The following is a 13,436-nucleotide window of genomic DNA, read 5'->3' as shown; positions in this document are numbered from 1 at the left end:
TCCAAGTCAGTTTTAGCTCTTATCTGGAACATTGCAATATCTGGTCGCCCTTTTTCTATTCTTTGTGCAATTCATTCCCTCCTTTATACAATTCATTCCCTCCTTTGTACAGTTCATTTGCTCCACAGCAACCAGTGGTGTTTAGAAGACACTAGTTAGCTCATGTCATTACCCTTCCAGTGACTTTCCTTTACACTTGAATACAATCCAGATCAGACTCAGGTTTATATAGTTTATCTTTGTTGAATCTTCCACCGGAATGCTCCAGCCCCTGGTCTTACTGCTTTTCTTCTAACTTGTCCAGTTCATCACCACTTAGAGGTAATACGTGTTCCCTTTGCTTGGAATGCTGTTCCTGACCGTCTTCTGTCTGGCTCCTTTTTATTATTCAGCTCTTGTCGTTTTTTTTTTGTGATGCCCCTTCAGGGAGGCTCTCCCTGACCAGTGTTTAACAAGTAGCAATAAAATTGTGGAGTATTCTTTTTAATTTAAAAGTAGTATAGAATCTAATAGCTTTAGGGTTGGATGGGACTTTATAGATGATATCTGGTCCAGTTAGCTACCTAGAATGGAAATCACTTTTGTAGTCCTTAGTGAACCACTGTTCAGACATGTTACCCATTACCTTCTTGGTTTAATAAGTTTTTTCAAAAATAACACTGGTACTTTTTTTTATATAGGATTTCCGGGAAAAAAATACAGATCATATGCGCCCTGACATTGTAGCTCTTCTGAGAAGTAGCAAGAATGCATTTATTTCTGGGATGATTGGAATTGATCCAGTAGCTGTTTTCCGATGGGCAGTTCTCCGAGCTTTTTTCAGAGCCACAGTTGCTTTCAGGGAAGCTGGGAAAAGACACATTCAGAGAAAAACTGGTAAGCAGTAGTATTAGTATTCTATCATGCGTTGTCTTTTAATTTTTTACTCCTAAGGAGCAGAGACATAATCATTTTATTCTGTTCTGTTTTTTTACCATACCTTAACATCGTGGTTCAGAAGTAATTTGTTCTAGTGAATTTTATATGATTGAATTAAACAGATATGTGGTGTATGTGTGTATATATGTATTGGTACATTTTTATTAATAAATACTGATAGGAATAGTGAATGTAAAGCACCTGGAATTTAGTAGGCACTCAGTAAAACATTGGTATGATTTTTAAACAAAAAGAGAAGTGTAATTATCATTTAATTATATAGAATTTACTATTGGTACCTTTCTCTGTTTTCTTCTTATGCCATGGTTTTTTATGAGGAATGAAACATAATTTAATGTGGAAGCATAAATCAGGAGACAGAAAAATTAGGATGGAAGTAGTGTAGTATAGTGGAGATAACCTGGTTTCAGTAATCAGTCAAGTGTCATCTCTACTCTTGACTGATTTGCAACAGTTAGAAGTTTTTCTTGGAGTGTTAATACTGCCTTCAAAATTATGAGGGCAAAGTCAAATAATACATGTAAAGTATCAGCTGATGAAGTGTTAATTTTCTTTTCCCCATAACTCAGTTCATTGAATTTCACTTTGAAACTTAGAACTAATTCAAGCAGGTTAATTTTTCAGTGTGCCTCCCCCTTAAATCATAAAATATCCCATTTCCCATTCTGGGGGGAGGCAGGGAGCATCTTCAGAAGTACTTGTTACCTACTGGAATCACAATGTTGCTTGCTGTAACTCTAGCCTTAGATAGACCACTGCTGCATAGTGAGGATTTTCTAACACACGAGTAAATGTAGTTGTTTAAAATAAATTTTCTTCCCAGAGAGGCTCCAGTAGAAATGTGCTAGGACATACCTGTGCTTTTAGGGCTCCCAGACTTTATATGGCTTTTTGGCAATTCAGCTTTGATATATTTCAAATGAATAAATATATTTGGAAGGTTATATATTTAAAATGAGAGGCAAAAACTAATTGAATTTAATTTCTGTTTTTCAGATTTTAATATGTGCAAACTGGCCTTTGTACATAGGGAGAATTATAGTTTTTGTTAAAAAGTAAAAGGAATATCTTAAACCTGCTTTGCTTTTTACAAAGTTAGTCCTAAGAGACTATCTTTGCAAAATCTTTAAGGAAAAGTTTTTTTCCCCTGTTGATTTAAGATGTATTCTTATTTATTATAATGCACTTATCAATTTTGAAAATTTTGAAAGTGATAAGGATCCTGCTAAGATATAGCTAAGAGAAAAAACTTATATTTCCTATTAAGTATGTCTTCTTCTGTAAAGATTATTTATATTGTGTGCTCCTTTGGCATTTAAAATACTTATGGAAGCTGGATGTATGTGTATAATAATCAGTTTATACAAAGGCACGCAATGTTATTAATGATCAACAGACTAACCGTGTATTATCTCTACTCTGATCATTTCTGGATTCTTTTTGTTTTCTAATCTAGTTTTTCTTTGTGACCCACATAGAGCTTCCATATAATAAACTCTTTTTGAAAAATCTCTTATTCTGGCATATAACATACATACAGAAAAGTGCACAGAACAAAAATGTATAGCTTAGTGAATTATCACAAAGTAAAAACACTCCTGTAACTACCACCTACGTTAAGAAAAAGAGTATTTATTACGAGCACCCTAGAAGTCCCCCTTGGATAAACTTTTTAAATTTTACTTTTTATCAAGGAAAAGAAAAATTATAGTTCATTTGCATTTTGAGGCAATAACTGAGCAGCTATGTCACTGAGAATAATTGTTTTTATTATAGTGTATTAGTGTCAATGCCAGCATTTAGCAGTTTTGCTCCCTCCACACCACTTACCACCGACTATTTTCTGGTGGATTTGGAATAAAAGGATACCGTAAAGTTAGAAATTGTAGCATTGCAAAATGAAAACTAACAGGATAACTGAAAATGGATTAAGTAGTAGATTCAGCACTTTTATAATGACTGTAAATAGTATGCAAACATATCCTAGTGAAATAGGAATCGGAGATTAGTTAAGCAGAATACATGGAAGGCCGAAGGTAATTAAGTTCAGATCTTGAATGAGAATGAGAGGTCAAAGATAATGCTTCTAATGAAGAAAGAAGATGTAGACTGCAGAAGTACAGTATCACTTCTTTTGTGAGTATCTTTGTAAAAAAATTTAATGGACTCTTTAGCTAATTGTTAACATACATCCTTACGGTAATCCAAAAAATCATGGATTTTCTTAAGGAATTCTCTGACATTCTTTTTCTTCATCAAGCCAACTGAGCACAAATGAGAATATCAAATTAAAATCTACTCTTAAAATAGACTTCCAAATTAAAGGACACAGTGCCATTTAAGGCCCTTAAATCAAGTTAATTCAATTTAGCTATTCTTCTAAAGGATAAATATGTTACAGTTGTAGAATGTATATTGTGATGATCAGGAAACCAAATTGTTCTTAGTAGCATCATACAAGTAGGCAGTCCGAGTGAAGTTATATATTGGCCCTGCTGGGAGGTAGAATGAGAAATGACAATGATTTGTCTATTTAGTAGTGAGGTATTGGAGAACAGATATTCCAGTGGTATCATCTACCTTGCCTCTGATTTATTTCTCCTGAATAGGAAAGAGCCTGGATTAGAGCATACGGGGAGATGATAACTTGACTCTGAATTATACAGTTAAGTAGAGGGAGTACAGTCATACTTTATTTGGTTCTTTTGGAGTTACCGTAAATAGTATAGCCAAAGAGGAACTTTAATTATTCTAAGAGACTAGACAGAGATGGGGAATTCATCTGTGGCATTGGGATAAGAGGCAAGAACAAGAGAGATCAAAGGGGCGTTCAGTTTCTGCATCGGCAAGGAGAGAAGCTGAAGCCATTCATACATTGCCTTGCAGGTAGGGAGCTTTAATGGTTCCCACTTAACCTGTCCCTTTTCCCTACCCGACTCAGTGGACTCTGTGATGGTAATGGGCTTCCGCTTGTTTCTGCAAGTGGGAGAAGGGTTCCAGTGACCATCTATTTCCAGGAATGACCAGGACCTAAAACTGATTTGGATATCACCAGGGGCCTAGAATCTCTAGTCAGTACTTTGTATACAATTCCATCCAATACTTAAGGCAGTTAAGTGGAGGTTAACAGATAAAACCCTGACCATTATTTATAAATTATTTCTATATCATGCACTATAGTGTGGTTATTAAAGAATAAGGGTTTTATTTTGAATGTCAGTGAAGTGGTGGAGTAAGGACCTCTGAAAATTCTCTCTTCCCATAAAAGCAACAAGAACACTTGCAAAAAGTGTCAGGATAGCTTTGTCAAAACTCAGAAAATTCATCAAAGTGTTGAAGTAATTCAGGAAGTGTTTGTACAAGAAAAAAAAGGCTGGATTTTGGTAAAGACAGTGCACTTTGTAGTATTTTAATTTGCACTATTTGCATTCCTCCCCCCCCAGCTCCACTGTAGCCTTGAAAACCACAGCCTGAAGTACAGTGAAAATCAGCAGTGTGGCAACCACCAAGGGGAGTAGAAGGGTATTGGTGCTCCTTCAAAGCCCCAGTCCCAGAGCATTTTCACTATTGAATCTACCGGGTGGTTCCCTAGAAGACTCCACTTTAACTTGACTCTGTGCTTGCCTAGTGTGAATAGCCTTTTGCCTAGGAATGTTGTCCAGAAACAAACAGAAGCAATTGTTGAACATTGCAACTGCCTAATGCAAGAGACAATAGTTGGGGCAAAAGCTAAACAAAATGTTTAAAAGGAAAAGCTCAGAATGACGTCTCTAGGGTTTCCAGGTGGTAATTCCTGGAATTTTCGCTTTCCCATTCCCGAATCCTGAGAAAAGTTGGTTGCGAAATCGGGAAAATCGGCTCCGTGAACCCTGGTGGTTGGTAGTATCGGCCGTCACTTTGTGGAAACAATTCATCGTGGAGAATAGAAAGCAGTTTATGTCTCGGGATTCGAGAATGGGAAAGCGAAAAAAATTCCTGTCAATGGGTGGGAATTCCCGCCTGGAAACCCTAGACGTCTCCGTAATGCCTGGGGATATGCACATACTCAAGAAAGACCTGAGAAAATCCTGACTGCTCACCTCTGCATAACCTTCAGATACTGTGTGAGCAGGAGGTGAAGGGCATGGTAGATTTGTAAACTGCCTAGCTGAGTGTTGAAGGTGTGTCCCAACATACAGTGATCTTTGACAAAGACTGGGAGATTTAGTGGTTTCAGGCATGTAAAGGTATCTGTCTGTGATCATTAGCTGATCACTAAGCCAACAGAGCAGAGATTTCCATGGTCACGTGACAAAAAGTACAAACTGTACAGAATTAGTTCAGGAAGTCCTAAACAAGTAGCAACAACTACAAGAATCAGCAACAATAGCGTATCCTGGGGAAAAGGGAGAATCTGATTTCCAGAGTTGCCATGTTATATTATTTGGAATGTCTGGTGTACACAAAATTATGAGACATGCAAAGAAACAAAGCAAACATGCAAAACAAAAAACATGCAAAAAACTGACCCATACACGGGAACAAAGGAATCAATAGAAACTGTTCCTGAGGAAAGCCAGACACTGAACTTACCAGACAAAGTCAGTAAGCTATTTTTAAATATGTTCAAAGACCTAAGGCAACCATATCTGACGAACTAAAGGAAAAGTTTGAGAACATTGTGTCACCAAATAGAGAATATCAAATACATATAAATTTTGAAGCAGGGGAAAAAAGTACAATAACTGACATGAAAAATTCACTAGAAGAGTGTAACAGCAGATTTGAACAGGCAGATGTCAGAATCGATGAACTTGAAAACAGATCAGTTGAGATGATCAGGTCTAAGGAACAGAAAGAAAATGCAGAAAAATGAACAGAACCATGAGACACCAATAAAGCATATGAATTTCTGGGAATCCACAAGGAATGGGGCAGAAAGAATATTTATTTCAAGAAATAATGGCTCAAACTCCTCAAATTTGATGAGAGAATTAATGTACACACCCAAGAAGCTCAAAAAAACTGCATACCAAGAAGGTCAAGTACAAGGAGGGTGAATTCAAAGAGATACAAACTTAGATGCGTCATAAACTGTCCAGAGATACAGAGTATTGAAAGCTACCCACAAGGCAAAGTCAAGGAACAGTGAATTTACTGATGAATTTTATCAAATACTTAAAGAACTCACACCAATTCTTTATAAACTCTTCTAAAAAATGGAATATGAGGGAATACTTTTATTCTCATTCTGTGGGGTCGGTATTGCCTGGATACCAAACAAGACATCACAAAAATGCAAATCACAAACCAATATTCCTCAACAAATTCTTAGCAAACTGAATCCAGCAATATGTAAAAAAGTGTTACACATTATACACCAGAATCTAGTGGAATGTACAGAGGAATGCAAGGTTGGTTTAACTTACAAAAATCAAATCAATGTAATACGCCACATTAATAGAATAAAAGACAAAAATCCCACCATCACCTCAGTAGAGAGAGAGAAAGCACTTAACAAAAACTGACACCTTTTCATGTTTTTCACTATTAAAACCACTGAACAAACAAGGAAGAGAAAGGGACTGCTTCAACCTGATAATGGGATCTGTGTTAGATCCAAAGGTTGCATCATGCTTGATGGTGAAATGCTTTTCCCCTATGATGAGAAACAAGGATGCTTGCTTTCACCGCTTCTATTTAACATTGTCTTTGAGTTCTGATAAAGAGCAGTTAGGCAGGAAAAAGAAAAGCCATCCAGATAGGAAAGGAAGAAACCGTTTTGTTTGCAGGTGACATCATGTATAGACTACCGTTAGGAATCCACAAAAAAATCTATTAGAGTTAATAAATGAGGCCATCAGGTTGCAGGACACAGGATCACTGTGGAAAATCGGTTGTATTTCTACATTCTAGCATTGAACAACCTGAAAATGAAATTAAGCTGGTGCTCCAATTACAAGAGCACCAACAAGTATAAAATCCTTATTAATAAATTTAACAAAAGAATTGTAAGACTTGTTCAGTGAAAACTATAAAACGTTGAAAAACTTAAAAGAGTGCCTAAATAAATGGAAAGATATTCTATTTTTGTGTATTGGAAGGCTTAGTATAGGTAAGATGACAATACTCGATCTTTCGTAACCTTAGCTACCTTTATGCAGAAATTGACAAACTAATTCTGAAACTGATATGTAAAGGGATCCAGAAATGTAGGAAGAACAAAATTGGAAGACTCACATTTCCCAATTTGGATTAGTCAATAATTCTTCAATATGACATGCAGAGCGTAAGCTACCAAAGTAAAAATAGATAAATTAGACTTCATCAAAATTTAAAAACTTTTGTGCCTCAAAGGACACTATTAAGAAAATGAGATGACAACCCACAAATGATTGAAAATATCTGTAAATCATATATCTGATAAAGAATTAGTATCTAGAACATACACAGAATTCGTACAACTCAATAATAAAAAACTAATAACTCAATTAAAATATGCAAAAGTCAATAAACATGAAAAAAATGCTTAACATTATTTGTCATTAGGGAAATGCAAATGGAAACCACAGTGAGATACCACTTCATAAATACTAGGATGGCTACAATAAAAAAGACAGGTAATAACAAATGTTCATGAGGATGTGGTGAATTTGGAAACCTCATTTGATACTGGTGGAAATGTAAAATGATGCAGCCACTTTGTAAAATAACCTGGTAGTTACAATTTCCCCAGCAATTCCATTCTTAAGATACCCCAAAGAAATAAAGACAGGAGTTCAAACAACAGCTTATACACCATGTCCTTAGCAACATTAGATGTAGTACCCAAAGGGTGGCAACAACCCAAATGCCCATTAACTGGTGAATGAATAAACCAAATGTGGTACATCCATACAATGGAATGTTATTCTGCCTTAGAAAGGAGTGAAGTAGTAGTATATGATACAACATGGATGGACCTTGAACGAATTTTGCTAAATGAAAGAAGTCAGCCACAAAAGGCCACGTATTGTATGGTTTCATTTATATGAAATATCTAGAATAGGCAAATCTGTAGAGACAGAATGTAGATTCGTGTTTGCTGAGGGCTGGAATGTGCAGGCTGGGAGATGATGAGGGGAGTGATAGAGTATAGGGTTCTCTTTGGTATGCTGAAGATATTCTAAAATTGATTTGGGAATTAGACTAAAAACCATTGAATTGTACACTTTAAATAGGTGAATTGTACGGTATGTGAATTATATTTCAATGAAGCTATCATACACAAACACACAAATGTTTATAGTGGCTTTATTCATAATAACCCCAATTTGAAACACCAAAATGTCCATCAGTGAAAGAATGGATAACCAAGTTGTGATATATTCCTACCATGTAACATTATTCAACAATAAAAAGGAGCAAACTACTGATTTTCGTAATGAATTAGTGACAAAAAATAATTGAGCAAAAAAGCTAGACATGAAAGTACATACCGTATGATTTTATTTAGTTTAAGAATAGGCAAAGTAATATACTGTATAGTGATATAAATCATGACTTGACTGCCTCTAGGGGGGCAACGGTGGTATTGACTGGAAGGGGATAAAATAATTTGCTGAAATGATGGAAATGTTTTATATCTTAATTGAGGATTACATTTGTGTAAACATTATTTGTTAAAGCTCATCAAACTATACTTGAGATTGTTGGATTTTACTGTGTGTGAAATATAACTTCAAAAATAGTCCTAAGGCCTCGAAGCTGGCATTACAGGAACTGTTATAGGGTCAGAGACATGGCTTCCAATTTGAATGATACAGTGGAGCTAGGATTAAGCCTGTGTTACATGGTCAGGAGCTTCAAAGAGCTGAAGTCACTGAAAAGATGACTGCAAAATTCTTTCTGTTTGCCTTGTCTAGCGAAAGAATGTTACCGTATTTCCCTGAAAATAAGACCTAACCGGAAAAGAAGCCCCAGTTAAGATCGTCAGCCAGACGGACGCATTTAGTACGTCTGTTGCAACACGACGGACGTATTGAATTATAAAATAATAATATTAACATATAATTAAATATAAGTAAATAATATTATTGACATTAATACTTCAAATAAATGATAATATAAGTTATAATGAAGAATCTGTAAATACCCGAGTGGGCACCTTTGGACAAGAGGTAAATGCCTATGTAAACAGGTGAACTTGAGACTTATTCTTGAATGACCAATTGGAGTACAGACACAACGCATAAATAACATGCACACTTGATAATGAATGGACGTGATTTGTCTAATATGAATGTTCATAATTCAATAAATCATGTGTTGTAATGGACGTACTTAATGCACTTGTGTGAAATAAATAAACGTTTTCTGAATTTTGGTGCCTGCAATTTTTCGTAGCTTTTGTGTGGACCATCATTCTTAACTATCGTAATTTTTGTTGCCACTCCTGTCTCGTAAGTCTTCAGTTAGCACTTGATTTAGTGCTAGATTTAAAGGGAATAATATTTTGACCCCCAGACAAGATGAGTGCAAAAAGAAAGAGTTATTCTTTTGAGTACAAGAAAGGAATCGTGGAGGACTCCCGGGGCAAGAATCTTATAGTTTTCTGCAGAGAGAAGTGGGATCTCCGAATGGTCCGAAGATGGCGAGCAGGGTACTATAACCTCAGTCAGCTGGTGGACGAGGGAAATGCTAAGAAGCGCAAGTGTGGATCATGTCGGCAACTATTATTTCCTGAGCTGGAAGACATCATCTGTAAATGGATTGCTGACAGGAGTGCAAAGGCTTTGGTTGTGCGTAGGGCTGATATTCAAGCATTTGCCCTTGCAATGGCACCACAGTTAGAAATATCCCAGAAGAATTCAAAGTATCACAGCACTGGCTGGATAGCTTCCTTCAGCAATATGAACTGTCTCTGAGATCGACAGCACTGTTCAAGCGGGAAGATACTGAAGTTATTAAACGTGCACTTGCATTCAAGTCCTTTGTGGATGGCGTCGACTTTTCTAAATACCAACTCTTCAACTTCTCCAGGATGAAACTGAGTGTTTATGGGCCAAGGATCTCAAATGAAAATTGATCAGAGGGGTGCCTCGTCAATCTGCATTCCCTCCACTGGTTACGAATGTGCACGTGATACCTGTGGCAATTCGTCTGGCTGGAAAAAAAGCCCCACCTCTAATCATGACTAAGGGCAAGAAAGATAAGGTTGAACGTGTTTCAGGCATTTATGTTCTTGAAACCGAAAAAGCCTGGTACACACAAGCAGTTCTAAGGAAGTGGGTCGATTTAATGCTGCCACTTGTTTTTCAAGGTGTCCAAAGAGGTCTGCTAGTCTGGGATTCAGCCGGCACTCAACGCGCTGAAGACATGAAGAACTTCCTTGCAGAGAGAATAATGATTCCCGCAGGAATGACTGCCTATCTCCAGACTCTTGATATGGCAATAAACAAGCCATTCAAGGACCATTTGTGCATGGAAATTAATGACTACATTGAAAATAGAATGGAAAGAAATCAGCGTGGAAACTTTGTGAAGCCTAGCCTACAAGAGGTCATGACTTGGGTGAAGAATTCATGGGATAAAATCACTGACAGCAGTGTTGCCAATGCACTACGAGCAGGCTACATGGACAAGAAGTGCTCATTTAAGGAGAGCTCTATTGCTGGACATGAGAGATTGGGGCCAGTGGTTCTACAGGAAACGGAGTCGCAAGAAATTCAAGCTGGAATTCGGGGTTTGGAGGGTTATGACGATTTTCCAGAAGAAGATGACATGACTGTGTTTGAATAAATGTAGATTTTTGTACATGAACAAACCAATACATGTAGATTGTTGTATATGAATAAATGTAGATTGTTGTACATGAAAAAATAAGACATCCCCTGAAAATAAGCCCTAATGCGTCTTTTGGAGCAAAAATTAATACAAGACCTCATCTTATTTTCGGGGAAATACCGTAGCAGTATGTGTTAAGCCTTAGATAAGGTTTTCAAAAAAGTTACCTTTAAAAAAAATCGGAGCCCCACATCTTCATCGTGCATAAATAATGGGTCTGAATTTATGCTGTGTGGTATGTGTATAATCTCAAGCTACGAACTGATCAAACTCAGACCAGGAACTAGCAAAAGCAGATACTAAATAAACCTCTTTTAAGACTTTGTGAAACTTCTTAGAAAATAACCCCTACTGAAAATGTATTTATAAACTCCCCTGGGAAATCAAACCACCTTGACAAGAAGTTAGTACACAAAGCAAATGAAAGGAATATCACTTTAAGGTTTGGAAGTAGTATAATATTGTAGTCTGTAAAATAATGTTTAAAACAGTTAGAAGAAGGCATAGAAAGCAGCATGAAAGAACAGAATGGAAATTAAAAAACCAAAAAACAAAAACAAGGCATAATAATGAGACACAAAACAGTCACAGATACAAAATTACCCATACCCGAATGGCATTGCTACAATTTATTCCATAAAATAGAAAATAGGGTACAGTGGCTGTGGTAGTGTTGAGTGATTTCTTAAAACTAGATAATTTAGTATATTTAATGTCCTGAAATTTTATGTAAAACTTGAATACCATAATGATACTTCTGACTAGCAGATTATTAAGTTAGCTATTGAAGGGAATGAAAGTCTGGTGATAACTTTTTAAAATTACGATTTGGATGGAGTGTGTGTAGAACTCACCCAGGTATTTTTTTCTCAAATGGTCCCCCTCAACTGATATCTCCCTCAGCTAAGTGAAGGCTTGTCTGAGTAAACATTCTTTCTCCAAACAACCCATTAAAGTGGGGATTATTGATACAGTGAGAATAGAATATTTTTACTGGGGTATCTTTTGACTAAGAAATGACGTAACTTGGTAATAGTTATTTCTTTCTGAAACATTGACCATTTACAACTGTAAATGTATGGGCTCTTTATATTAGGTAAAAGAGATAGTGTTTTATTAGCTTTAGCTTATATTTTTATTATTGGATGTGAAAAATTTTTCAAATTCATTTTATTTAAAAAAGCCTGGTATTTATATGTATATTATCATTTGATGTTATGGGATCATAGGATTCCATCTTCTTAGCTAAAATATAGATGCCTATTCTCTGGATATAAATATCCAGTTTTAAGATATTATAGTTAGACTAAACGATGCTTTGTAAACCTCTGAATTACTCTGCCTCTGTTTAACTTTTTAAAAGAATCTACATTGAGAACTATTCATAGATAGTATCTCATTTCTAATTATACAGTAAATACGCACCAGTAGATCTTTAGTTCATTGTTTGTGTGTGGCTTAATTTTCCTTTATTGTTAACTATTCACTTTGTTTTTTAAAGGCAAATGTATATAAATTTGAACTTAATGTCCTAACTCTAGAGATGTCTCTGAGTAAATGATACTCAAGTCCCCCTAAACCTGGAAGACCTATATTCTCTTTTAAATCCATTTATTGTATTGCTAATATTTATCGTTACCCCCCCCCCCCCCACCGTTTACTGCTTCAGTGATTACTGTTTCAGTAGCACTAATCTGGGGCTTTGGGCCTTACTTGAAAGTGTTCTCTCTTCCCTTTCCCACCAGTAGCTGATTCTGTCTCACTTTACTAAGAAGTGGTGGTGAGGTACAGATTTTTCAGCTTTGTTTTTAGATTTATAAATACAGAAGTGCTGCTGGGTTTTCCTGCTTTGTGGTGTTTTCTTCTGCTCTTTCAACATTGACACACTTGTTGGAATTCCTGCAAGTGTTGTTAATTGCAAGATTTGTGAAAAAATTATTTAACTTTCGGTAAATTGTTTTGGGTAAATTTCTCTTTGGGGTTCATCAGTGTTCTTCGCATTGTTGCCAACTATATGCTAATTATATTTCAGACCTGATAAACATGATTCGATTAAAACAAACAAACTAAACCATACAAAACCCTAGTATTTTAAACTGTAAATTTTTAGTATGGTGTTAACTAACTCATAACACTTGGAGTACTGAAGCGGATATTTTGAATACGTGAAAATGACCTTTATATTTTTCCTGTTATTGTTGTGTAATTTCCTCAAATTATATGGAAAAATCATTCACAGTTAACCCCTATTACTTGATATATTTTTATGTACTCCTAAGATAGTTGGCAGCATTGTCCTTGATTCTCTATTGGTTTGGGCTTATATAATGTCTTTCTCTTTTCTCCATTTTTTGTTTTTCTTTTGCTTCCTAAGGACATGATGATACAGCGCCATGTGCAATTTTGAAAAGTATGGATAGTGTTAGCTTTCTCCAACACCCAGTCCACCAGAGGAGCTTAGAGATTCTGCAGAGGTGCAAGGAAGAGAAGTACAGTAAGGCTGCAAATCCTGAAAACTCTGTGTCATCACATATCCATTTGGAAATGGAAACCAGGCTCATTCTACACCTGGGTGGGACATAATTGCATAGGCAGTGTGACCTTTGTAATCCTTTGCCCAGTCGAGCTCAGGATATTTTCATTTTGTCTTGAAAAAGTTGATACACCTGTTCTTTTAACTTAGATGACTATTT

At 36.1% G+C, this 13,436-nt stretch overlaps 1 protein-coding gene across 11 annotated transcripts in view; it reads left to right on the top strand.

Moving 5' to 3' along the window:
- The window catches only part of MYO9A (myosin IXA), a 251,933-nt gene that overhangs the window by 117,523 nt on the left and 120,974 nt on the right, over positions 1-13,436 (top strand). For 10 of the 11 annotated variants that reach the window (XM_033109671.1, XM_033109670.1, XM_033109666.1 and 7 more), the window contains exons 14-15: positions 681-876; positions 13,118-13,237. In XM_033109671.1, coding sequence (XP_032965562.1) covers positions 681-876; positions 13,118-13,237 — 316 coding nt within the window. The remainder of the gene's footprint in view (positions 1-680; positions 877-13,117; positions 13,238-13,436) is intronic. The other variant, XM_033109669.1, reaches the window with a different exon arrangement.

Source organism: Rhinolophus ferrumequinum, chromosome 6 (genome assembly GCF_004115265.2).
Source record: "Rhinolophus ferrumequinum isolate MPI-CBG mRhiFer1 chromosome 6, mRhiFer1_v1.p, whole genome shotgun sequence".
Classification (NCBI taxonomy): domain Eukaryota; kingdom Metazoa; phylum Chordata; class Mammalia; order Chiroptera; family Rhinolophidae; genus Rhinolophus; species Rhinolophus ferrumequinum.
Note: the sequence above shows the minus strand (reverse complement) of the source record. Positions and strands in the feature narration are given on the sequence as shown.